Consider the following 23,456-nt stretch of genomic DNA (forward strand, 5'->3'; position numbering starts at 1 on the left):
AATCCTCCACCGAAAACGTAAAAGCGGTTATCAATAAAGCCAAATCACCAGCCACGTCCTCGCCCTTTTCAAAAGATGAATCTTACCCGATCCCCCCCGTTGCATGCATTGTACACTCTGGCGCTTGTTCCTGCATTTCTGGCTTCCTACTTTTTCCATCTTCCATCTTCCATCTTCTATCTTGTATCTTGTATCTCCTATCGTCGTTCTTCCTTCTTCCTTCTTCCTTCTTCCTTCTTCCTTACCTTGCACCTCTCCCCCTCGAAGATCCTGCGTGGAAAAAACAACGGCCCGAAACACCAACTTCCACGTCCAAGTATGACGTTATTCCCCGGCGTCGCTTTGGTGACAGGAGCCGCTTCAGGTACGACTTATTGACTGATCTCCCAATGGCCTTCGCTGGCCCTCCGCTTTTCTTACGTCCGTTCTTGTCTTCATTCATCCTTTCGGTCATGAAATGACCTACTTCGCTTAATGGAAGAATGTTGATATCGGGACTGTGAACAAGGGATCGGACGTGCAGTAGCCATCTCGTTCGCCCTCGAGGGATGTCCGCAAATCGTAAGACAAATCATCGGCCAGTAATTCTTCCATCTCCCTTTCTAGTGTTTGGGGAGTAGTTTCACTCCTGAGAGGTAGCTAGATAGCTAGCCAGCTCGCCAGCTAGCCAGCTACTGCCGAGACACTCAAGGCGAGCAGAGAAGAGCAGAGCACTTGCTGAAACTCCCCGACCTTGCAGATAATATGTGATAAAAATCGCGATGGCCTCGTCGAGGTCAGTCCAACAACCTCTTGAACCTTCTTGCCACTGCCTGCAAGTCATCTGACCTTATGGAAGACCGAGAAGTACATGAAGGAAGTTTCGAGCTTTGCTGAAATTCTCGTCTACCCGGTCGACATGCTGGAGGAAGAGCAAGTCTGGGCCATGGTGCAAGCGACCGTCAACGAATGGGGAAGGGTGGACTATGCCGTCAATGCTGCCGGTACGTTTCTCCCTCTCCCCGTTTCCACTATACCACCCATCAAAACCATCTCCAATGCTACATCCGAGGAAGACGGGTGGGAGACGAACGACCGATACTTATTTCTTTCGCAGGCGTAATTGGCAACAATGACCGCTCGACCTCAATAAGCGCCTACGATTTCGATCTCATCAACAACATTAACTATCGCGGAACATGGCTCTCATCAAGGGCGGAGCTGACGCAGATGTTGAAGCAGGAACCATTACCAACGCATGATGGAAGATTAGGCAGCAGAGGCAGCATTGTGAATATTGCGAGTCAGTTGGGCCTGGTATCGAGGCCGAATGCACGTGAGTCTCCATCCCTCCCGACTACTATCCAGGCACGAAGAGGACGGGATGGGATGATCAGTGTACTAACAGCAATAGCGGCCTACTGCGCTTCCAAAGCAGCAGTCATCTCACTGACGAAGAGCGATGCCATCGACTACTCGAAGGACAATATCAGAATCAATTGCGTTTGTCCAGGTGTTATCGCGTATGCAATCCCTCCCCCCCTTCATCTGGGCCCCCTTGATGCAAATCCCGTCCCCAGCTGACCCCGCCAACAGAACGCCCATGACAAAAGGCGATCCGGCACTCGCCAAAGTGCTAGAGTCGGCGGTGGCGATTGCGCCGATGGATCGCATGGGGAGCGCGCAGGAGGTCGCAGACGCTTGTCTGTTCCTATGCAGTAGCAAGGCTACTTTCGTGCAGGGGCACGCTCTCGTAAGTTTAATTTCTTATATTGAATATTGATGATGTCCGGGATGTTTGAGTTGAATTGGTTTTGGGTTTTGTAACGCTCCTGGCTAATGATCCAAAAAAAAAAAACGTCTAGGTGGTGGATGGTGGGTATGTTATCAACTGAAAGAAGCTATTATTTGAATATTTCTCTGTTATCTTTTCCTTTTTTCAAGATAAAAAATGTGCTATATCCTAAAATTAAAATCTTAATTCTCACCGCGAATTATACGGAGTAGAGCCAAGGAACGTGAGAGTTCTTTCACTTTTCTCGCTAGGTAATCGGTCTTTAACTTCGTTATAAACTTATTTATTATATGATAGACAGGTGACAGACTACATGCTTGATTGAACGTTCGTAGAATTCAGCCGTATATTTTTGACGAGCGAGATATTTATTTATTTATCTGTTAGCTTGTTGAGAAGAGGCTGCGAGTCTTCAGCTATACGCGATGCCTGCTACGAACCTTCAGCTCTCTCTCTCTCTCTCTCTCTCTCTTCTGCGACAAAGAGAACCTGAAACGCTGAAAGTAAAATCCAATCGAAGCAACTTTTTTTTTAAAAAAAAAATTGTTGAAGAAGGTAACGTTCGGCTACCTTAATTTTAATCGACCGACTTGCATGTCGGGATCTTTTACAAATTCAAATCAAGGTAGCCGACGATTACGACCCGGTCTTAATCTGACTCGATGATAATATTTCGCGATTTTTTTTGTCTTTTTTTTTTTTAAAAAAAAAAAGAAAAGAGACTCGATAGGATAGGATAGGATAGGATACGATAGGATAGGATAGGATAGGATAGGATAGGATGGGATACGGTACGATACGATCGCAGCCGCGCTGCTTGATATTATAGGTAATATATTGCATTTGCATTTCAAAGACGGGTCTTGGGTTTACGATATGATAGGATACGATAGAGTTTGTGCGAAGCTTTTTACTTTTGACTATTGAATCCCCTTTTTTTTTTTTTTTTTTTTTTTTTTTTTTCCGATTTATTGATTGATTAAAAGAGGTTGTCGATCTCGGCGAATTTGAAATCTTTCTCAATTAATCTTGTTTTTTTTTTCTGGTTTATTTTCAATTAATTCGACTTCCTCTTTTCTTTTTTTTTCTTTTCTTTTTTTATCTTCTTTTTTTTTCGACCCGATCGATAACCGCTCTCTATCTTTCGGAATACGTAAAGAGAACCCGTTCTGTTACTCGAAATTCCACGTCGATTCCGCACATCTCGACGATAAGTAAAGGTTACGAGCCGCGATCGAAACACGATAAACACACGACACAATCCATGCTTTTATTGGTAAATGTCTTGATTAATGTTCGGGAATACTTTTTTTTATCACGAGGTATTCGTCGTCGGCCGAGACCGATTTGCGAAAAAGAAAAGAAATCTTGGGATAGTGGCCGCGTACTTGTACCGGGTTGTACTCAAATTTAAAATAGAGAGCTTTGAAGAAAGGGGTTTAATGAACGAGGCTAACTTAAACACGAGATGAGAAGAGAGTTCTGGGGGTTTTTTTTTTCTGTTTTTTTTTTTGAGTTTTTGGAGGTTATATGAGATTTGATTCGGAAATTATCCGGCGAAAGTGGAATAGCATGATTTTTGACCCGGAGCTATCTTCGTTGCTGAATCGCCTTTTAAATTATTCAGATAAAAGGACCGATAAGGAGGAGGAGGAGGAGTAGTAGTAGTAGTATTGATTTACGTCCGGCGGGTAGCAGGCGAAGCCTGCCGCCCTGGGACCTCCCATGGGGTATGGCGACGTGCTGTGCTAAGCTAAGGAGCTACATAGAAGAGGGCCCTAGAAAGCATTCAAAGTGGTGCAGCGTGGCTGCCATCAAGTGCGCCCTTCCCCGACGGATAAGATGGATCACAGGAAGAAAGACTCTTGATGAGGTGGAAAGCCAGGGAGCAAGGCAAGTGTAAGCCACAGCGACTAGGAGTAGGGGGCTTGAAGGAGTGCTTCCAGCACGCTTGTTAAAAGCATTTCGAAGAAGGAATAAGAGAAAATGTTCTTTATTTGTAACGGCTTGCTTGCTATCTTTCAAAAGAGGCGGGAACGCTAAGAGACAGTTTCTAGGCTCGACTAGATCTTCTGCTCGATTTTCCCTCCTTTTTGCTAAAATGGCATAATGTCCTTCCTCTGTATGAATAATAGTAAATGGATACTATGCTGGATAGATTGGTTCAACTCAACAATTAGCGCCACCACTACCCGGCGTGGATGGAATGGGATGGGATGGGGTTTGAGGAGATAGCAAAGGAAATGGAATGAAAAGGGGCTCTCTCGCTTCGTAAGCGAGATCAACAATAACAATGATAATTATGAATGTTTTTTCACGAATTGAATTCGCGAAGCAGCTGTACCAGCTGCTTCGTTTTTTTTAAAAAAAATTGGTTTTTAGATCTATCGGTGCGTAACATTATATTATGCATTATTGGTATCAAGTCAAGAGGATATTGGTGGTTTGAAAAGACAGGTTAGGCCAAAACACCGCCGTCTTTAATTCAAGATCACTTAGCATGATACCCTCGAATCGACGAGGTGAGGTCAATTACATATTCCTTATGGCTTGCAGCTTTCATTTCATTTACCGCCATCTAGTGCGCACTCCCGCATTAATCCCATGACCCGGTCCTCGTCCTCGGTATCGCTTTCCTCCCCAGGCCCCTGCATACCCACACCCCCCTCCATCATGCCCTTCCAATTATTCGCAAAGTCTCTCATCGCGCTTTCACCACCCAGACTCGCATCCACCACATCTCTTGGCAGCTTATGCGCACTATATTGCGGGCTGGCGAAACTGTATGCTTCTGGGTCATCTTTCCTCACTAACCGCATCTCCGGCTTCCAAGCGACTTCCTCTGCGTCCTCGTCCTCAGTCGTCGTGTCTTCGTCGCTAGATTTTTCTAAAGGTGTTGAATCTGAATCTGGGATTCCCAGCAGCGGTTTGGGTAGTGGCATCGTGAGGAGTTCCAACCAGGAGAAGAGTAAAGGATCGGTGCGGGGTGCCCAGGGATTTATGTCTACCAGTCGTACTCTGTCATAGGGTTTCGGTAAATAGATATCAAAAACAAAGTCCTTATCTGGGAAGGATTCCTTCAATGTGTTCTCGAAATAGTCCAGTATTGTATCGCGTATTCTGTCTTTCAGTGGGAACAGAAAATCGAAATGATTCAAATCCCGCTGGCAGATCCCGATTACTCGTCTATTCTTTACGAAGCATCTGAATTCGCAAGATGGATTGACTCTGAACCATTTCCGTAGAACAAGAACGTAGTTTATATCTTCTTGCTTGACCGTATCGTCTTCTGCGCAATCGTCGAAAGCGTACTCGAGGTCGTGAGTGACGAAGTCCGAAGATTTGAGGAGCAAGTATATGTCATTCGGTGTAGAGCACTCCATGCTATTCTTCTTCATAGAAATCCATGTCGCGTCTTTCGGAGCAGACCAGTTAAGCTTCGGGGCGACGAGACCACCGAACTCAGCGATTGTGTCTTTGATTTGTTGATGAATAGCGGAGAAGACAAGGGAGGGATCTGGTGTTGGATCTTCGTCCCAGTCGGAAATTGTACTGTCATCTTTGTATGTTGATGGGGGTGGGAAGGTAGGTGTTTCGCTTGGGAGGACGATGCCGTCTTCGCGAAGGTAGGAGAGGAAGGCGGGGGTGAGGGGAATGATGCGGGATTTGAGGGCTGAGTTGCGGTATCTGAGAATATTAGACATGAGGAGATCTCAGAGGGAGCGAGCGTACTTTGGGTGCCAGGAATCGTAGGAGCAATTCAATATATGTGACTTGGTGACTGGTTCGAAGGGGAGCTTGGTAAGTGGTTCTGGTTCTGGTCTGGGACCAGCTGAGGCGTCTGTTGCTGGCATCTTGTACGATTTTGCATAGATCTGTGAAGATGTATATTCCGTGATCAGGAATAAATAAAAAATCAAGTAGGAGGGATGTTCATGCTGGGGAATTGGAGCTTGCGATTGTGTGAAGAGGGGCAATTTATTGGCGGACACTATTCTGCCGACGCTAATCCCTCACCGCCATAACCTTCAATCCATATCGTCCTTAGCCTCTGGCGAAATCAGCCCTCAGATACTTCCCCGAAGCATCACGTTGTCTCATATCTTACAAAAACAGCCCTAAAATGTCTTCAAACGTTGGTCTCAATACTCCAAGAGGAAGTGGTACCTCGGGCTATGTCCAGCGCAACTTGGCGCATCTCCGACCCCGCGACAAGCCATACTCGACCGACCTGGACAGCTTGAAGCACCGCCAGAGACAGCCAGATAAGGACATCTTGGAGCATGACCGGAAGCGCGAGATTGAGCTCAAGGTGTTTGAGTTAAGGGACTTGTTGGAAGATGAGGGGTCCGTATACCTGCCTATTCTCCCGTCCTCTACATGCCTTTCACGTTGATCTCGCTACGGTATTGACATCTGATGATAGTGTTGACGAAGACGAAATTGAAGACCGAACAGAAGCGCTTAGAAGAAACCTTATGAGAGAGAGCGACAAAGGCAATGGACCAGCGAAGAAGGGACTGAAGATGCATCAAGTGCATGAGTTGGCAGAGGCGAAAATTAAGCAAGACAATCGGTTCAGGAGCGCGCTGGGCATCAGCAAGGATTACGAAGAGGGCAGTCACTGGAAGAAGCAGGAGGAGAAGCTGAGGGCTAACTCCGAGAGGGATGCGAACGATGAGCAGAAGTGAGGATTCCTCCGCGAGGGAAGCATATGGGCGTTTGGGACAAGGGGGTCTCACGTTGGTCGCGGCGAATAAATGCGACTGGACTATTTGCATCCTACAAGCGAATTTCCTCGATTCCCGGTTCGTACGGTATGAAGATTTCCAATATCATTCTTTTCTGAAGCCCTCATCTAAGATCCTACAGTTTATGCCTCTTCTGCCCACTGGCAATCTTGTCAAACTCCTTTTGCGGAATGCCCGCATTAAACCTCTCTAAACCAGCAAATACCTCCGCCACACCCTGCGCGTCCATAGCATCAATCTCAGGCTTCCGAATCAACGCCTTGATTTTCGTCATACTATCCCCATTTAAATGGTCCCCAAGTCGGTTCCCGATCTCCTCCAACACCAGTCCCCTGATCTTCTCCTCCTCGCCTTTTTCAAGATCAAAGATCTTGTTCACGAACCCGACTTGCAGCAGCTCTTTGGCCGTGATGCGTTTACTCATGATAAGCGCCTCGTTGGCTTTGCTGATGCCGAGACGCTGCACGAAAGCGCGGGAGGCGCCTCCTTCGGCTACGAGGCCGAGGGAGGAGAAGGGGGTAAAGAGGTACGCGGAAGACGTGCAGTAGATGAAGTCTGAGAATGCGATGAGGGCGGCTGAGAGACCCACGGCTGGTCCATTAAGAGCTGTGACCAGAATTTTAGGGTGGGTGTAAAAGGCTTGGGTTATGTTGAGGTTGTTGGAGACGAAGTTTTTAAGCCAATATCGGGATTTGTCAGTTCCTGGAGCTTGGGCATTGGAAATGGACACATCGGCGCCGCTGCAGCTTGTTAGTACCGAGATTTTGCTGATCAGAAGCAACGAGAGGTAGATGAACTTACGCCGAGAAGAACCGTCCTGGGAAAAGAATAAGGGTTAGCGAACGCATGTAAATAACACGATAATTCCAAACTTACCCTTCGCAGTTAACATAGTGACAAAAATCTCGTCCTCGTAGCAACTTCCCTCATATGACAGGCCATTTCATAGTATTGGTCTTGTGTCAAAGCATTGAGTTTCTTCTGATTATCGATTGTGATGATGGCTACCTTGCCTTGGTACTCGAGGGTCACTGCTGAAGCCATTTTACGTTGTTTCTTTGAGCAAAACGAACGAAGTTATAAACTAGGGAAAAAGAACACTACTAGGGTGTTATTGTGAAGGAGTGAAGTTGGAAGTTGAAGAGCGCCGTGGGGTACTGTAAGCTCTCCTTGAACCGATCAAGCCTCGGCTTTTGTTTACAACGTTTGACAGGGGACTGTTCAAAGCACGATCATTGCGGTCTGATATATAAGGCATAAACAATTGCATTGACAATTGTAGGTATCTAACGAGTTGAGATTGCATAATAATTTTGATCTCCCACCCGCCCAACTACTTGTAAAAAAAAACCAACTGCTCTCCCAGCCAAATTTCCCATACGAACGGGCACACAAATTGCAAAATGGGTGGTCCCAATCTGGAAGTCTTCAAAGTACATATTCCCTTCTCACTTTCCAATTTGCCTCTTGCCTTCGTCGTCTCTTGCATGATCGCTAACAAGAGATAATTGTACCTACCTTGCAGTTCGGCTTGTACGTGATGTTCCCGATCGCATTCATGTACTACTACGGCATCAACCTCGACAAGCGCTTCGCGGTGCCGGACTTCTGGCCCCGGCCGGAACAGACGAACCGCATCCCGTTTGAGAAGGACGAGATTCACAGCGAGCTGGAACGCTTGAGGCGGAAGAGGCTGGAGCTGAGGAATCGGAGGTTGGAGGAAGGTGGAGATGTCGGGGGGAAGGGCGCGTGAGGGTCTATGGGATGCAGGGTGTTGGAGCGGCTGCAATACAAAGCGAGAAAGGGCTCAAAAGGAATTGAGGTTGTCTAGGGCTCTAGCTTGGAATGACTGGCGCGGATTGAATTTGAGGATGGCATCTTTGGGAGAGAGACATTAGAACGGGCGTTCGTTATGCATTGAAGGCGTTCAGGATCGTGGCACAAGCACCACTCTTTTCCGAAGTCTAGGAACCAACTAGAGAAGAAGATTGGTATCCATTCATAGCTTTTGTACAATACTATACAACTGGTAAATACATCCATCACACGATCTTCGTCTATGCATCCAACTTCCCAACCAATTCCTCCCAGACTTCGTCCGTCAAGCTTCCTTGCGCAGCGTTGGCATACACACCCTGCACGTTCGGATTATCCTGCAACGCATCTAATAGCGCACTCAACCCTTTCACAGCATCCATATGTTCTCCATCCAGCGGAACTTTCGTATCCTCATTGGCATCCCAGATGATATCCGCACTCTCTACCTTCAACCCATGGCTCTTGTGCAGCGCATTTGCCGCGGCCGTCGTCCGATTCGGCTCCGTCCACACGACAATGCCACCATCATCATCAGCCTCAACATCCTCCGCTCCAGCTTCAATAGCATCGTCCAACACATCGTCGACGCTGGTCTTCCCATCGTCGGCGGAGAACGCTACACGTCCTCTCTTTTGGAAGAGGTAGGTGGTGGGTGTTACAGTGCCGCCATGCACTTTCACCAGGTGTCGCAGGTCCATCATCGTGCGCGCCTTGTTGTCGGTCTCGGTTTCGATGATCATGGCGACCGTGGGGGGCACGATGACTTCGAGTGTGAAGTTCTCGAGGGCAGCGCCGGTGGCGGATTTCCCTTGGCCTCGCGCGATGGCCGATTCCATGGAGGCTTTGGGAAAGCCAGCTAGTATGTGTGAGACTCCGATCGGCTTCGTAATCTGAGGGATTCTAACATTATGTACCTTTCTTTGCGTTGACTAGGATAGCTGCTAGTCGAGGGTTCATATTTGGATCCCCACCGTACACTGCCATTGGGTTCAGTGGATAGTTGGGACAGTGGAGATTTGAACCATACGCTTAGATGCCAAAGCTATCTCTCTCGAGAATATAGAGCGCTGCACATTCTTCTTTGCGTCTACAGCACCTTTGTCGTGCTTGATCTTTGACCATCTGTTGTGGCCTGATAGAACAGATGAGCTGGTGGAGAAGAGACATCGTGAACAAACTGAGACTTCTCGAGATACGAATGACCGAAGGCCTCTAGACGTCGCAGACATACTGTGTGTAGTATGTGACTATTAGCAGATCTTCTCTGAGCACTCACTGTCCATCCACATGTATCGGTTCCCGGAAGCAAAATTAATCCTCCCAACGCTCCGGCCGCTGATTTGCCGAAGTTCAACAGATTAGAGATACTTCCTGCTCCTCGAATCAAGAAATAGGAGACAAGCCCTCACTCAACACACATCAGATTCCCCCATCGTGCACCACTTCCAAGCCGACTTGTCAATGTCCTCGACTCCGCGGCCCAGCTCCCACTATGGCAATCCCTCGGCGCCCACACTCCGCGAGCCCTCAACCAACCCCGAACTCGACATCAAGAAGCTGCAAGCCTTGCCCTCAGAGCAGCAGGACATATACCTCCTGACATTCGTCTCCTCTCTCACCAAACATGTCGAAAGCCTCGAGCCGGACGACTGCACCGCGCAGCAGCTCTATCTCAAAAGGGAGTTTATGCAAATCCTTAACTTGAATGCGCCGCCACCAACGAGAGTGATACGGAATAACCTTGGGCGGTGCTTTGCGCATGTACTCGGGAAGGGGGACCGGAAGCTGCTGTTTGAGAGCATCAACGATTTAGTCAATATCATCAGCAGCGGCAAGGCAAAGACAGAGGCCGATTTGCGGACGAAACAGGCAGCTGTTTACTGTCTGGGAGATGTTTTTGGTGCAGCTGGGGACAGCGCTATTGGCCTGCATTCACTGGCATGCTCAGCCCTCTTGAAACTTTTGAAGCCTGCGGCGAACAACGCAGGGTTAAGAGCTGCGGTTTTCAAGGCCCTAGGTAAAGTCGTGAAGATGATTCAAGGCAGCATGGACGAAAGTATTGCCAGGGACGTGTGGAAGCAGGCCAGGACTGTTGCTGCTGCTGATAAGTCTGCGCTGGTACAAATGGCGGCATGTCAGTGTTTGAAGACATTCTCGAAATATACGGTCTATTTCGAAAATTCGACCGATTTTGACAATCTCAAATCTACGCTGTTCAAGACGATCGACTCGCCGAGCCCCCTTGTACGCCAAGCGGCGGGAGAGTGTTTGGCGGAGGCCTTGGTCAAGAATCATTCGGAGGAATCGGCGCATGAGGCTCAAATGCCGAAGATTAAAAAGCCCAAGAGGACCAGTACCAAAAAGTTGGATGACGACGAGGAAATGCAGTCTCCAGAAAGTCCTGGGCTGAAAAAGAGCCACGTCCTCGCTTTTACCTTGCCGGAGATTTTGAAACAACTGTCAACGTTTTATGTCAAGAGCTCGACAAGTACTAGGTCCAGAGCCGGAATAGCTGTCTGCTACACGAGGATATTCAAGAGCTTGAGCGAGAGGAACGTGGAGACGAACTACATGAAAATTGTGGACAGCTTGACCATTGATGTTTTGAGCCACCCAAATATAACGAGTAACCGATATCGGCTCCTCAGTACCCGAAAATTCGTGCAGATAATTCTTGAAGACGTTATTGGGCAAACGATTTTGGGACAACCGGGCCAAATTGATGCTGCAAAATCCTTGATCAACGATATCCTGAAGAACTATCCGCAGGTCATCAAGGAGCGGGCCGAGCCTGGGAAGCATGCTTTGATTGCGGTCTTGAGCGCGCTAGCTTCTCTAATCAAGACGCTTGGGTCCGCATCGAATGCGTTTGCGGATAATTGTCGAGATGGCTTGTTGCAAGTTCTCCAGCATCCGAGTTACACAGTCCAAGTGTACACTTCGTTCTGTCTCCGAACATTTACGCTCGCTTGTCCCCAGCAGCTGCTGCCTTGCCTCACCATTTGCATGAATAGCGTTAACCGAGAATTGACGCTTCTCACTACAGGAAGAAATTCTCCGCGGCGATGTGTTGGCTATGCGAATGGACTGTCTGCGATGATCAGCACAGCACCGCTTCAACCCCTTTACGGCTCCGTCGATGTCAACAGTCGTGTCTTGTCGCTTGCCACAGGTCTGCTCAAGTCAAGTAGCAAGTCAGAATTACGAATATCCAGTACCCAGATCCAAGTGGCCTGGATTTTGATTGGAGGTCTCATGTCATTAGGACCAAATTTCGTCAAGATACATCTCTCGCAACTTTTACTTTTGTGGAAGAATGCTCTCCCAAAACCTCTGGCAAAGGATAACACCTCGCAGCGTAGCTATCTCGAATCTTCTTTTCTCACCCATGTGAGAGAATGCGCCCTGGGCTCGATCTTGGCTTTCCTCCAATTCAACAGTAGGCTGTTGACTGTGGATGTCTCCAAGCGCATAGCCGCCATGCTCCAAAACACATCAGCGTTCTTGAAGAGTCTGCCTTCCAAAAAGACTACAGAAGATATCACGCAACGCCTTTTCCCGTCCCTGCAGCTTCTCGATTTGGATCTCATGGTGCAACGACGAGTTCTCCAGTGCTACGCAAAACTCGTGACTCTCAGTCCCCCTGGCGGGAGTGAGACTTTACTACAATCCAATCTCCTTACCCTCGCGGTGTATTTCTTCGCGGACCCGGAAAATTACACTCCAAGTTCCCTGAGCACATCCATTGCGAGTTCTGCAGGGAACTTCGAGACAGTCTGGGACGTGGGTGATAACTGCGGCTTTGGTGTTACGGGCCTAGTCCGGGCTTTCCAGGTCCAGCGTCTGGCAGGCCAGCACGAGAGTGCTACTCAGGATGACTGGATGAAGGAAAGTGGCTCCGATGGTGCGATTGCGAGCGTCTTACAGTCTCCAATTTGCAATTCGCTAGAACACGATTCATTGGCGCTATACCTAGGTGAAATAGGAAAAGGGGACGCTATGCCCGATCCACCAGCTACTGAAGTCGTCAACATCGCCATCAAACTATTTGCGATCGCGTTCCCTGTGACACCACCTAAAATCCAAGAAAGCATCCTAGAGCAAGTAGCCACCTTCATGTCTGCCGGTTCCTTGCAACGAGATCCTGGCCGGAAAGCTGCGATGAATGTCAACATTGCAACTGCACTTTTCAGCACCCTGAAAGTTGCTGTAAGGGAGACACAGTCACCTGCTGGAGACCTGACAAACCCTGCTGTAGAGAAGCTCATGCAAGAGATATTGCATACGTTTGTCATCCACCCAGATCAGTACGTTCGGAGTATTGGGTACCAAGCTCTAGCTCGGCTCTGCAATAGTTCTGGAAATTCGTTCACGAATGGCGAGATCAAATACCTCGTCGACACAATCGTCGGGAACCGTGAGCCAAGCGCAAGAGCTGGTTGTGCCATGGCACTTGGCGCTATCCATTCCCAGGTTGGTAGCATGGCAGCTGGATTTCATCTCAAGACTATCCTTGGGATACTGATGTCCCTGTGTAATGATCCACATCCGACCGTCCACTTCTGGGCACTGGCAGCGCTATCCGGCGTGGCGGATTCCGCAGGCTTGAATTTCTCGGGCTATGTCACCAGCACTCTTGGTATGATCGGTCAATTGTATGTTGGAGATACACATAACCAGGAAGTCGCATCAGTTGCGACATCAAATCTGGAGCTGGAGCTGTCGACGACGGTCGTCATAGCTCAATGTGTAGACTCTTTAGTCAATGTGCTGGGTCCGGATTTGCAAGACATGAGCAAACCCAGAGAACTTATTTACACTCTTGTTGGCCAATTCCAAGAGGAGGATAATCAGTTGATCCAAGGAGGGAGTCTTCGGTGCCTCGAGCATCTTGCTCTATATGCTCCTGGCCATATGGTATTTGCAGACTACGTTGTTCTTTTACAAAAAGACCTCAACTCTGAGTTTCCAGATTTGAGAGACATCGCGATTGACGGTCTGTACAACTTGATGAAGCGAAATTCTGAAGATGTCGTAAAGGCCGCAGAGGCAGGTTTCGAGGACCAGTTATGGCTAGCTCTGGACTCAGCCCCAGATCACGATGGCATCAGGAACGTTATTCGGAACTGGCTCGGCCAATCCTGTCTGACCGACACCGCACGATGGCTACAAAGATGCCAGACCGTCTTGACGATGACCCGATCGAAAGCTGCGGAAACCATTGCACCAACTGCCAAGGCCAGTGCGATGCCGGACCTGCAAGACGAAGAAGTGGCTGGTTTTGCTGCTTCAGCCGGAGCCGCGAAGGATGATGGAGCAAACGCGGCGGAATCAGGCCAGGAGCCGTTGCGCTGGCAAGTCCGTACTTTTGCCATGAGCTGTTTAGCCGAAATGTTCGCGATTGTCAGCAAAGCAACGCCACCCGATGCTGACGAGCCATCGCCGGCACAGATGGCTCTGCAGCGCAAGATCGCAGATGTCATTCGCATGGCCTTCTCTGCCTCGACATCCAATGTTGTAGAGCTTCGAGTCTGGGGGTTGAAAATCATCGATGCGGTCCTAAAGATGTTTGGCAGGACACCCGATCCTGATTTTGCCGAAGCGCCCCTTCTGGAGCAGTACCAAGCTCAAATTAGTTCCGCCCTCACTCCTGCTTTTGCGGCCGACTCTTCGCCAGAGCTGGCGTCTGAAGCTGTTAATGTCTGCGCTGCTTTCATCGCGACTGGAATCGTTACCGATGTTGATCGAATGGGGCGTATCCTCAAGACTCTTGTCACTGCTCTTGAGAACTTCTCGACTGAGTCTGAAGTACAATCAATTGGAGACTTGAAAGGACTCAGCTCCAATGCCCAAGTTATGGTAAAGATGGCTGTCTATTCCGGCTGGGCTGAGCTTCAAGTGGCAAGTACCGAGCAGCTCTACCTTGTCGATGTTCTGAAGCCATATATCGGAACTCTCACTCCACTCTGGCTCGCCTCTTTGAGAGAATTTGCTCGACTTAGATTCGAGCCAGATATCAGCATGAGTCTTGGCCCTCCATCCCTATCAGGAAGTCTGGATACTATCTATGCTGCCTTGAACCGGGAGACCCTACTCAAATTCTACCAAGACTCTTGGCTCAAGCTTGTAGATGCCATTGCCAGTCTTATTGAGCAAGACAGCGAATTTGTCTTTGATGCACTTGATGGCAAGGAGGCGGATGCTCCCAATACGAATGGCCATTCCAAGGGTAATGATATCAACTACCGCGACGAGCCCGTGGCTTTCTTCTTCGTCTTGTTCGGCATCGCTTTTGAGGCCCTCGTTGCTCGACCAGGGAACGATGCTCTCGCCACTAAAGAGCAGACACTCGAGATCCTCCAAGCGCTCAAGAAGATCTTGCACCCCAGTGTCTCAGGTAATGCCATTTATCGAGAAGCAATATTTTCCGAGACTATGGATCTACTTGATCGACTTGTCCTCACCGAGGGCTTGGATGTGCAGGGTGTTATCGTACAGATTGCACGGGGACTTTGTATCTCTCACCCTTCTGCGACGAAAGCTTCCGACAAAGAAGACGGTGATTTGTCCGAAGATATTGAGCAGCTATTTGAATTGACTCGCATCATCGTTCTTGTGCTCGCGGGCCTTCTCCCGAATCTTATCGAAGCTAGGCAAGCTACTCGTCAACAATTAACAGACGAAGCTGTCAGTCTTGTTCGCACCTCTCTGAACGCCCTCGTTGATGCCGCCGAAGTCTTCCCCTCGATTATCAAAACGGACCTCCACGCCTGCATCATCCACATTTTCGCCACCATTATGGGCACGGCAAGTTGTCAGGCAGTAGTCGTTCCACAATCCCTTCCGATATTGAAGCGATTCATGACCAGCATCTCACCCCCAAAGAAGAACGGGAAGCCGGACGCCAGCATTTTCCAAGTTCAAGGATGTCTGAAGCGTTTCCTATCCATCTATCTTCATGCCCAAAAACGAGAATCAGAATCTTCTCTTCCCTGTGTCAAGAACACTCTTCTAGCATCAACCGTCCTTCTCACCAGCGGCGTAAACTACATGTCGGCCAGCGAGCCTCTTGTCACGCGCTACTTAGACGAACTCATTGACTGTCTAAGTGATCGCATGGTACATATCCCTATCGCTTCCTCTCGAATTTATGCTAACTAGAGTGAAAAAACAGACTGCAAAGGTCGCCGCAGGCTGCATCCGCACTCTCCTCCTTTTTTCTCCCAAAACCCCTGCTGACCAAAGCATCGCCCGCTACCTGCTCCCACGCCTCATAGCCTTCACCACCTCGACCGGCGCCGAAGACCCAGAATCTGCCCGCGCTCTTATTACTCACGCCCTTGTATTATACACTGTCTCCCTCCCCGCTCCTCAAAAAGCAATCGCCATGTCAGTGGTTATGCCGATGCTGCTCGCGAGAGCCGGCAGTGAAGGCGAAGGCGTGTACAAGGAGACGAGTGCTCGGTTACTGGATCTTGCGGGCAGCGACCAGGGGGCGTTTCGGAATGTGGTGGGCGGGTTGAGTGTGGAGCAGAAGGGCTTCATGGAGAGTGTTATTCTGAAGGGACGGCAGAAGGTGGTGCAAGATACGGAGCAGGGCAGCGGGGAGCCGAGTATCGCCCTGAGGATGGACTTTGGAGGCTGAACCAGGGCGGAGACGGAAGCATGGATGAATCTGTGTTGCTCAAAGGGGAATCGGAGATGATTGTATACCCTTATAAGTTACAGACCAATTGTACTGTATTTTATTCTTGATCAAATGTGCATGCTAATCATCGCTGTCATGAATGATTCTGGCTGCCTCGGAGTAACTACCTACCCTCCTCGTTTCGACTGGTTGTTTCGTCGACATTTCCTCATCCGTAGCCGTCAATCGTTCTACGTATCTATCATACAGGTAGGTTAAAGTGGCGACGTGATCTTTTCTTTACCTACCTACCTATTCCTCCATCCCTCCTCGATTCCTCAACGGAACATAATTCCCTCTCATGTCTGCCTGTCTGCCTGTCTACCTGTCTACCTGCCTGCCTACCTGTCTGCTTGCCTGTCCCCTAAATCTAAATACAACAAAACACAACAAAACACAACATCCCCCTCACTCTCCACCTCACAACTAAAGTCTTGCAAATGAATACCTTTCTTCTTCTTCTTCTTCTTCTTCTTCTTCTTCTTCTTCTTCTTCTTCTCCTTATACATTCAGATTCTACGCGTGATTGAGACCTTCTTTGTAGGTTCTCTCTCTCTCTCTCTCTCTCTCACTCTCTCACACACATACATACACACATACATACACACATACATACACACGCATACACACACCCCCGACCCCCCTTCCCCCTCCCCCCTTCCCCCTTCCCCCTTCTCTCTATCTCTCTCTCTCTCTATATATATAAGATATACATATATGTACGTGTGTATATATCATGACTTGATTTGCCTCGCCTCGCCTCGCCTCGCCTTTCAAAAGCCAGCCAGCCAGCCCCCTTGTAGCATTTTTGCCCTGATGCAGTAGTGGGTGTACCGTAGTGTCAAGCTAATCAGGTCTTCCTCCTGCCCGTGGTCGTCGGGCCTTGCCTTATCACGCTGCTTCTCCTTCGCTGGGTCGACCCAGTCGAGGAAATGCCCTGTCGGCCGGGCGTGCTGAGTTCCGGACGGTTGCGCGCTTTCACACCGCACATTTCCCAGCTGAGCCGAACAGCGTCCAGGTGGCTTTGCTCAGACTTGGTCTCATGAATAAGAACACTCTTCCATTTTTGCTGTATACTCTAGCTTACTTATACCGTCCCCGCGCTCATACAACCAGCCTACCAATCGATCCCCACGCTCCCCCACAATCATGTCCACCCACCCCCTATCGACAATCCTTTACCACTATACGTGAAACGACGGCCGAAAATTCACACATGGATTTCGTTCCAGGCCTCCACCCTTCAGCCCACAAAAAGAAAACCCAGCCACCCAGCCATACAGCATTCGTCAGCCTGGTCACAAGAACACCCAAGCCCCAACGCCAATCATTCATTGCCTTTCGCCATGAAAGTCATCCCAAGAATGAATCTCAGATTCCCTCATTTCTCCCCCACCTATCAGCGATTCAAGGATACGGCTTGTAAGTCCAGATCCTGGCCCTCATGTCCCCAGATCCAGTCGCAAAGCTGCCCCCACTCGGGCTCGGCGCCACGCTAATGACAGAGTTCTTGTGACCCTGCAACATGAGTTGTGTGTTGCCCGTTCTCGGGTCCCAGAACTGGACGCCGCGGTCCTTGGAGCCGGAGAGAACCCATGCTCCGTCGGGGGTGAGCGCGACGGAGAGCACAAAGTCCTTGTGGCCCTCAAAGGTCTTGATGCAGCGGCCACCTTTGGGCGCGTTGCTGGGGTGTTGGCCGCGGGGGGCAACGAGCTCCCACATCTTGATCGTCTTGTCCAGGGAGCCAGAGACCAGGTCCTTGCCGTTGGGGGCGAAAGCGACCGAGTAGACCGAGTCCTTGTGGCCGTCGGGACCCTCGAGACGCTCGACGAGGTAGCCGGTATTGGCATCCCAGACGCGAACACTTTTGTCGAGGGACCCAGCTGCGACGTACTTGGTGTCGGGCGAGATGGCCACGGTCGTGACGCCGTCTTCGATGCTGAGCGTGAGGACATTCTGACCAGCCTCGATATCCCACAGGCGGACCGTTCGGTCGCCGCTGCCAGAAGCGATAGTGCGGCCATCACGAGCAAAGTCCAGGGAGTAGATGTCTTGCTCGTGACCGGCGAAGGTGTTTCGGATCGTTCTGTTCGCAATATCCCAGACCTGCAGATGTTAGCCTAATCGGTGACGCGAGCGGCAACTACTTACTCGGATCAACTTGTCCTCGGCTCCGGTAGCGAGATATCTGCCATCGGGACTGAAACAGACACTTCGGATGTAGAGATCGCCAATGGAATCGACCGACTCGTCCTGCAGGATACAGATCTTGGCTCCCGAACTGACATCGAAGATCTGAGCGGAACGGTTGCAACCCGTCGCGACATATTTTCCGTCGTGACTGAACCTGACACAGCAGACGACGCTCTCGTGCTGCAGGGTGTGGAGGAGATCCACATCGAGCACGCGCGGAACCTCGGGGTTGAAGATGGCGAACCAGTCCGCCTCGACCTTCTTTTGGTGTGCTGGGAGGCGCTCGAGATCGAGCTCAGCGAGGGCATTCCCGACTCGGAACTGCGCCCCATGCTGGTTTGGCACTGGGTGGCCAACTTGAGGCGACGCGACAGATCTCGGGTCTGGGTATGGCATGGGCTGGTTCAATTGGGGCGTCGCTGGTCCACCTGGGCCCCGGTTCAAGGGTCTGCCTTTACCGGCACCGGGCGAGGCGGTGTTGGGAGGAGGTTGAGTGTAACCATTGGGTCCAATGCCCGGATACCCGCCCTGGAAAGGGGCCTGTTGTGGTGGAGGTGGAGGAGGACCCTGGAGGCTTGGCGGTCCGGGAGGTTGGGGCATCTGATGCTGCGGAGGACCGTGTTGATCTGGCTGTTGCTGCTGCTGTTGCTGCTGCTGCTGTTGTTGTTGCTGCTGCTGCTGCTGCTGCTGCTGTTGTTGTTGTTGTTGCTGCTGCTGCTGTTGCTGCTGTTGTTGAGGAGGCGCCAGACCGGGTGCTCCTTGTCCTCCCTGCCCGGCCATTATACCACCAAAAAGGTTGCTGGGACCATGGCCGATGGCTGGGGGTGGTGCTTGCGAAGACGGGTTCTGGGGAGGACCACCCAGGGCGCGGGGGTTGCCTCCTCGGGCCTCAAGTTCGCGATGCAGACGCTTGATCTCTTCATCGTAGCTGGCCGGGTCAGCATATCCCACCTGACAGGATTGTTGGGTGCCTCTCTTACTTTTGCTTGATCGCGATGTGGGCCTGTTCCATCGCATAGACCTTTTCTCTGATCGTATGAAGCTCGTTGATCTGTGCCGACACTGGGGATAGGCGGTTAGCCCGAGTGTGCGTGCAAGCCCTGCGATGCCGCTGGAGGCTTCGGACTGATTGATCACTTACTTGCGTGTTCGAACTCCTGGCTGGAGCGCGCCTGGGTCTCGAACTCGGCTCGCACGCCGTCCAGAAGCTCATTCAGCCGAGCATTCTGGGCTCCAGGTCCGCCAGGCGCAGGTCCCAGACCGCGATGGGGGTTGTACATTGACATGATAGTTGGGTCGTCGCGGTCGCGATCGCGGTGGAGTTTCGAGAGCCGCAAACTGGGGGGGTTGGGGTTAATACACAGACGGGCGGATCCTAATCAAGAAGAATATTGCGACCAGCTCAAGGGGTGCGATCGCAATCCGCAGGATCCGCAGAGGAGGAGATTGATGGATGATGAGGGCGCGGTCACTAGAGGGGTTTGATGAAGGCGACGATTAGACGCGAGTGGTGGTCGGGGGCAAGGAGTATAAGTGATGTCGAGGGTGAGTTGAAATTAAGGGTTTTGATGTCGGTCGGGCAGAGAATGGGAGATGACAGGATGAGAGATGGCTGATGGATGATGGAATTCAAGAGCTGGTCTGTAGTGATTCCTTTGACTTTGAAGGTCTCGTGTGGTATATGGAAAGTGAGGCTCTCCACCTCTCTACCCGCACGAACTAAAGTCCCCTTCTCCTTTAACTCACCTTACCCATGCCAAGGCGCACTGACCATTGCAGAGTAACGTGACAGCAACGATAGATACCTAACTGGACACTTCTCTCTAGCCTCGCCCGGGTGAATTTATCAGTCAGACGCGTGGCTTTCGCTTCAATTATTAGAGCCACCCTCGCTTGCCTGTTTTTTTCTTTCGTCTTTCCTTGGCATACTTTCTTCTTTTTCATTTTCTCTTTCTCTTTCTCTGTCTCAATTCAGCATCTAACAAGGATATTGCTACGGAGTAATCGCCGGTTGTCCGGCGCCCCCACTCACGCCCTATCACAATTCCAGCCCCCCCCAAGTGGTAGCTGGTGCAAACACCGGTATGATATTGTCGTTTTTATCCCCTTACGGAGTCAATAAAAGACAAAAGTATAATTTTGCAGGGGATCTTATCAGGGCTTCAACCAATCAACTTCTAGGGATTCAGCCTTGAAAAGTATCTTTAAGCAAGTATTTAATCCGTGCAATACCTTGAAAGGGGAAGCTACTTAAGGCCTTTGGACAATCAGCTGATTATCCGATGACGATCTCTTTTGGAGACGGTCCTACGGAGTAAAAGGTTGACATGGCTAGGGTAGTGGATCACCCCCGGCCGATACCTGAGATCGAGTACTCCGTAGATTCGGAAAACAAACTATTTACTACGTAAATCATTGGAATTATACTTAAAATAGACACATTTCAATCAATTGAATCGTCGCTTGTAAGAGCTCGTCTTTTGGTTACAAGAGTGGCATTAAAATAAGACCGTTTCAATCGATGAGATCGTTATTGATAAACGTCGGTGTTCTTACGAAAAGACTATCTTGAGACCGTTTCCGGGCGTTTTGAGACAGTTTTTAAGGCCGTCCCAAGACCGTCCCCGAACTGAAAACTGTCCGCGAGAACTTATGTTAGTAAGCAAATGATTAATATATGCTCTTCTGCTGCCCCCTTATTCCCGCCTTTCGGTAGACCCCCACCCCAACATGGACAGGACGCGGGAGACCCTATCACTTATCAGACGAACTTTGCTAAATCGATCGATTTTAATATACTACGTATAATCGACGACAGCGTTGACGTTCGTAAAGTGCGATACCGAAGATATATCTTGGCAGAGATCTCGCTTAATGAGCTATATTCTCAAACAGAATTCGTATTTAAATTTTGAATCAATCGCAAAATATGAGCGATCAATAGATCGCTTGTGAATCTTCAAGCGAGCTCAACCCGCTCTAAAGAATTAGACGGGGACGGCTGTAGGACGGCTATAGGACGGTCTATTAGCTAAGCTGTTTTTGAACTGAATTTAAGCAATCTAACAACCGTCTTTGATAGAAGAGGGTCAGAGGACCGCTGAAATGACCCCTACTTGCCTCTATATTATGGTATCTGTAATTATTAAGTTATTTAGTTGTTGTTATAATGGAAGGTTATTCAAAGGGTGTTACGGTCATGGAAGGTTCTAGGGCTTCTGGTTGGGTTTGGATTAGTCAGCTGAGGTCACATGACACACTGCTCCCGCAGATGCATAGGTATAGGTACCTCGGCCATGTACTATATTATGTTCTTCCTTTCCTCGTCTTTTCTTTGACACTATGTAGCGTACGTTGGGGAGTATAACTACACTAATCTTTACTAGCCATGACAAAGGGCGCCGACGAGGTTGGAATATGAATACAATTGCGTTCCGAAACTCCACTGTCTTTTGGCTTTTTCCTCGAAGTAGGTCTGATATGAAAGGAGGATATTATGTTTTACTATTGATTTTTATATAATCATGTCATACTAAATGAAATTTCCTTAGCTGGTTACGATTCTCAGCGTTCTAAATAAGAATGCAAGTACTTGTAATCGTGTTTTCACGCTAAAAGATAGAATCAGATATTGGGATTACGTAAGCGACAAATCATTCCCAAACGATGATTCAAATGCGCCGACTACCACGGTAGGGGGTTGTGGGTAGTGCAGGGCTCATGTGGGGGGGAGTAGAACCGACGCTTACGGAGTATCCATCTGCAACTATCTTCGGCAAGGAGAAACAAAGGCAGGAAAAAGAAAGACAGGAAAAGAAAAGAGAGAGCGATACGGAGAAAAGACGAGCCGACGGGAAAAGAAAACAACATCCTCGGCATCCGGCATCCGGCATCCAGCATCCAGCATCCGACGCGCTGGCAGCTGCTCTGGATGCAGGTAAGCATCACCGTCTGATTGAGTAACATCACCTGATATGCTCGCATGACTCGGAAGAGGCAACTTTCGCTCTATAGCATCGCCGCATAGCCGCATGGCCCGCCACGGCCGCCGTGTCAGGTGTGTGTGTGGTGTAGGGACCGGATGATGTGCGTTGATGAGTGGAACAGGACGAAGACGATGATGACCGAAGAATAGGGAAAATAATCGATAGGGGTTTGGGGGGTGCTTATCTCCGACCCGACGGGCTGCATCATTGCGTAAGGTACCTAGGTACTGTTTGTTTACTCCCTTTCCGCCGCGCCCGGGATCAGATCAGATTAGACAAGGGCCCAGGCAATTACCACCATACTACGGGTACGTATTTCGTTTCCGACTGCACCTGTATATCTATGTCGATATGCATATGTATATGTATCTGTACAATTTTCGGGTGGTGTTTATATTTATATTTATATCCATCTCCATCTCCATCTTGACATCCATCTTCATCTTCATCTTCATCTTCATCTTTCTATCCTTCTACCGGTATCCATCTATCCATACCTCGCTCCCTCCTCGCCGATCATCTCTCGGTGTTCGGTCGGGACAAGGCGGGCCGCACGAACGTTCACCTTCTGCCACCCACCACCGCCCAGCCCCACCTTAAAAAGCGAGACCCACTGTAAAAAAGGCCTGCTCTCGCCGCTCATTCGCTCATGCCCACCCCGACTAGCCTACTAGCTCCCTCTAGCGCAGGTCCCAACGCCTGGCCCGACAAATGTGCACAGAAAATGCTGGACATGCTGGAAATAGTGGAAATGGCTCGACGGATAGGAGGCGATCGATGGATCGTTGGTTGGTTGGTTGCTTGCTTGCTTAGTTGCTTAGTTGCTTGCTTGATGACCTGATTCATCGATGGATAAATGATGAGAGTGATCAAATGATTCTTGTACCAAGGATTTCCGGGTCCGGTCTCTTCCCGTCGCCGTCCGTCTTTGGGATTGGAATGTGTACGTCAACGTCAACAATAATATCCACATCGACAACGTCAATATTCGCCTCACTCGTCGCACTACTTGTACCTAATCTAAGCCGGATACAAATTCGTTCGCGAGCTGTTTGTCTTCCCGCCGAGCCTCACTTACTCTCCCAACTTATACAGTACTGACAGTGGACGCCCAGCTACCCGAAAGTACGGGACTCACCAGATATACTTCGAAAATAACCTCTCGTCTCCCCCCGTCCCGTCTTCTTATTTTGAAAACTCAAAATAAGCTGCGACCACCACCCGCCACCACCGCCACGACCGCCACG

At 49.6% G+C, this 23,456-nt stretch overlaps 8 protein-coding genes across 8 annotated transcripts; 4 read left to right on the plus strand and 4 right to left on the minus strand.

The window, feature by feature from the left end:
* Window positions 1-318: 318 nt before the first annotated feature.
* L3040_008529 (uncharacterized protein) lies at window positions 319-1,874 on the plus strand (the record flags this gene model as incomplete). Its single annotated transcript, XM_066157099.1, has 8 exons — window positions 319-364; window positions 509-561; window positions 740-775; window positions 839-983; window positions 1,097-1,315; window positions 1,394-1,502; window positions 1,576-1,732; window positions 1,845-1,874. 8 exons carry the CDS (start codon window positions 319-321, stop codon window positions 1,872-1,874), a joined length of 795 nt encoding a protein of 264 aa, XP_066010366.1.
* A 2,464-nt stretch (window positions 1,875-4,338) lies between these two features.
* L3040_008530 (uncharacterized protein) lies at window positions 4,339-5,628 on the minus strand (the record flags this gene model as incomplete). Its single annotated transcript, XM_007293550.1, has 2 exons — window positions 4,339-5,461; window positions 5,507-5,628. The coding sequence occupies 2 exons, from the start codon at window positions 5,626-5,628 to the stop codon at window positions 4,339-4,341; spliced, it is 1,245 nt and encodes a 414-aa protein (XP_007293612.1).
* A 269-nt stretch (window positions 5,629-5,897) lies between these two features.
* Window positions 5,898-6,465, plus strand: L3040_008531 (uncharacterized protein; the record flags this gene model as incomplete). Its single annotated transcript, XM_007293551.1, has 2 exons — window positions 5,898-6,121; window positions 6,201-6,465. The coding sequence occupies 2 exons, from the start codon at window positions 5,898-5,900 to the stop codon at window positions 6,463-6,465; spliced, it is 489 nt and encodes a 162-aa protein (XP_007293613.1).
* A 175-nt stretch (window positions 6,466-6,640) lies between these two features.
* On the minus strand, window positions 6,641-7,417 carry L3040_008532 (uncharacterized protein; the record flags this gene model as incomplete). The annotated part of the gene is made up of 3 exons (XM_007293552.1): window positions 6,641-7,265; window positions 7,327-7,342; window positions 7,402-7,417. The coding sequence occupies 3 exons, from the start codon at window positions 7,415-7,417 to the stop codon at window positions 6,641-6,643; spliced, it is 657 nt and encodes a 218-aa protein (XP_007293614.1).
* A 511-nt stretch (window positions 7,418-7,928) lies between these two features.
* Window positions 7,929-8,278, plus strand: L3040_008533 (uncharacterized protein; the record flags this gene model as incomplete). The annotated part of the gene is made up of 2 exons (XM_007293553.1): window positions 7,929-7,958; window positions 8,051-8,278. 2 exons carry the CDS (start codon window positions 7,929-7,931, stop codon window positions 8,276-8,278), a joined length of 258 nt encoding a protein of 85 aa, XP_007293615.1.
* A 304-nt stretch (window positions 8,279-8,582) lies between these two features.
* Window positions 8,583-9,572, minus strand: L3040_008534 (uncharacterized protein; the record flags this gene model as incomplete). Its single annotated transcript, XM_007293554.2, has 3 exons — window positions 8,583-9,199; window positions 9,258-9,320; window positions 9,371-9,572. The coding sequence occupies 3 exons, from the start codon at window positions 9,570-9,572 to the stop codon at window positions 8,583-8,585; spliced, it is 882 nt and encodes a 293-aa protein (XP_007293616.2).
* A 232-nt stretch (window positions 9,573-9,804) lies between these two features.
* L3040_008535 (uncharacterized protein) lies at window positions 9,805-15,988 on the plus strand (the record flags this gene model as incomplete). The annotated part of the gene is made up of 2 exons (XM_007293555.1): window positions 9,805-15,462; window positions 15,518-15,988. The coding sequence occupies 2 exons, from the start codon at window positions 9,805-9,807 to the stop codon at window positions 15,986-15,988; spliced, it is 6,129 nt and encodes a 2,042-aa protein (XP_007293617.1).
* Window positions 15,989-17,437: 1,449 nt separating this feature from the next.
* L3040_008536 (uncharacterized protein) lies at window positions 17,438-19,509 on the minus strand (the record flags this gene model as incomplete). The annotated part of the gene is made up of 4 exons (XM_007293556.2): window positions 17,438-18,136; window positions 18,182-19,151; window positions 19,204-19,285; window positions 19,365-19,509. The coding sequence occupies 4 exons, from the start codon at window positions 19,507-19,509 to the stop codon at window positions 17,438-17,440; spliced, it is 1,896 nt and encodes a 631-aa protein (XP_007293618.2).
* Window positions 19,510-23,456: the final 3,947 nt, after the last annotated feature.

This window comes from Drepanopeziza brunnea (genome assembly GCF_022702325.1).
Source record: "Drepanopeziza brunnea f. sp. 'multigermtubi' strain 214-2 chromosome Unknown ctg16, whole genome shotgun sequence".
Taxonomy (NCBI): Eukaryota; Fungi; Ascomycota; class Leotiomycetes; order Helotiales; family Drepanopezizaceae; genus Drepanopeziza; species Drepanopeziza brunnea.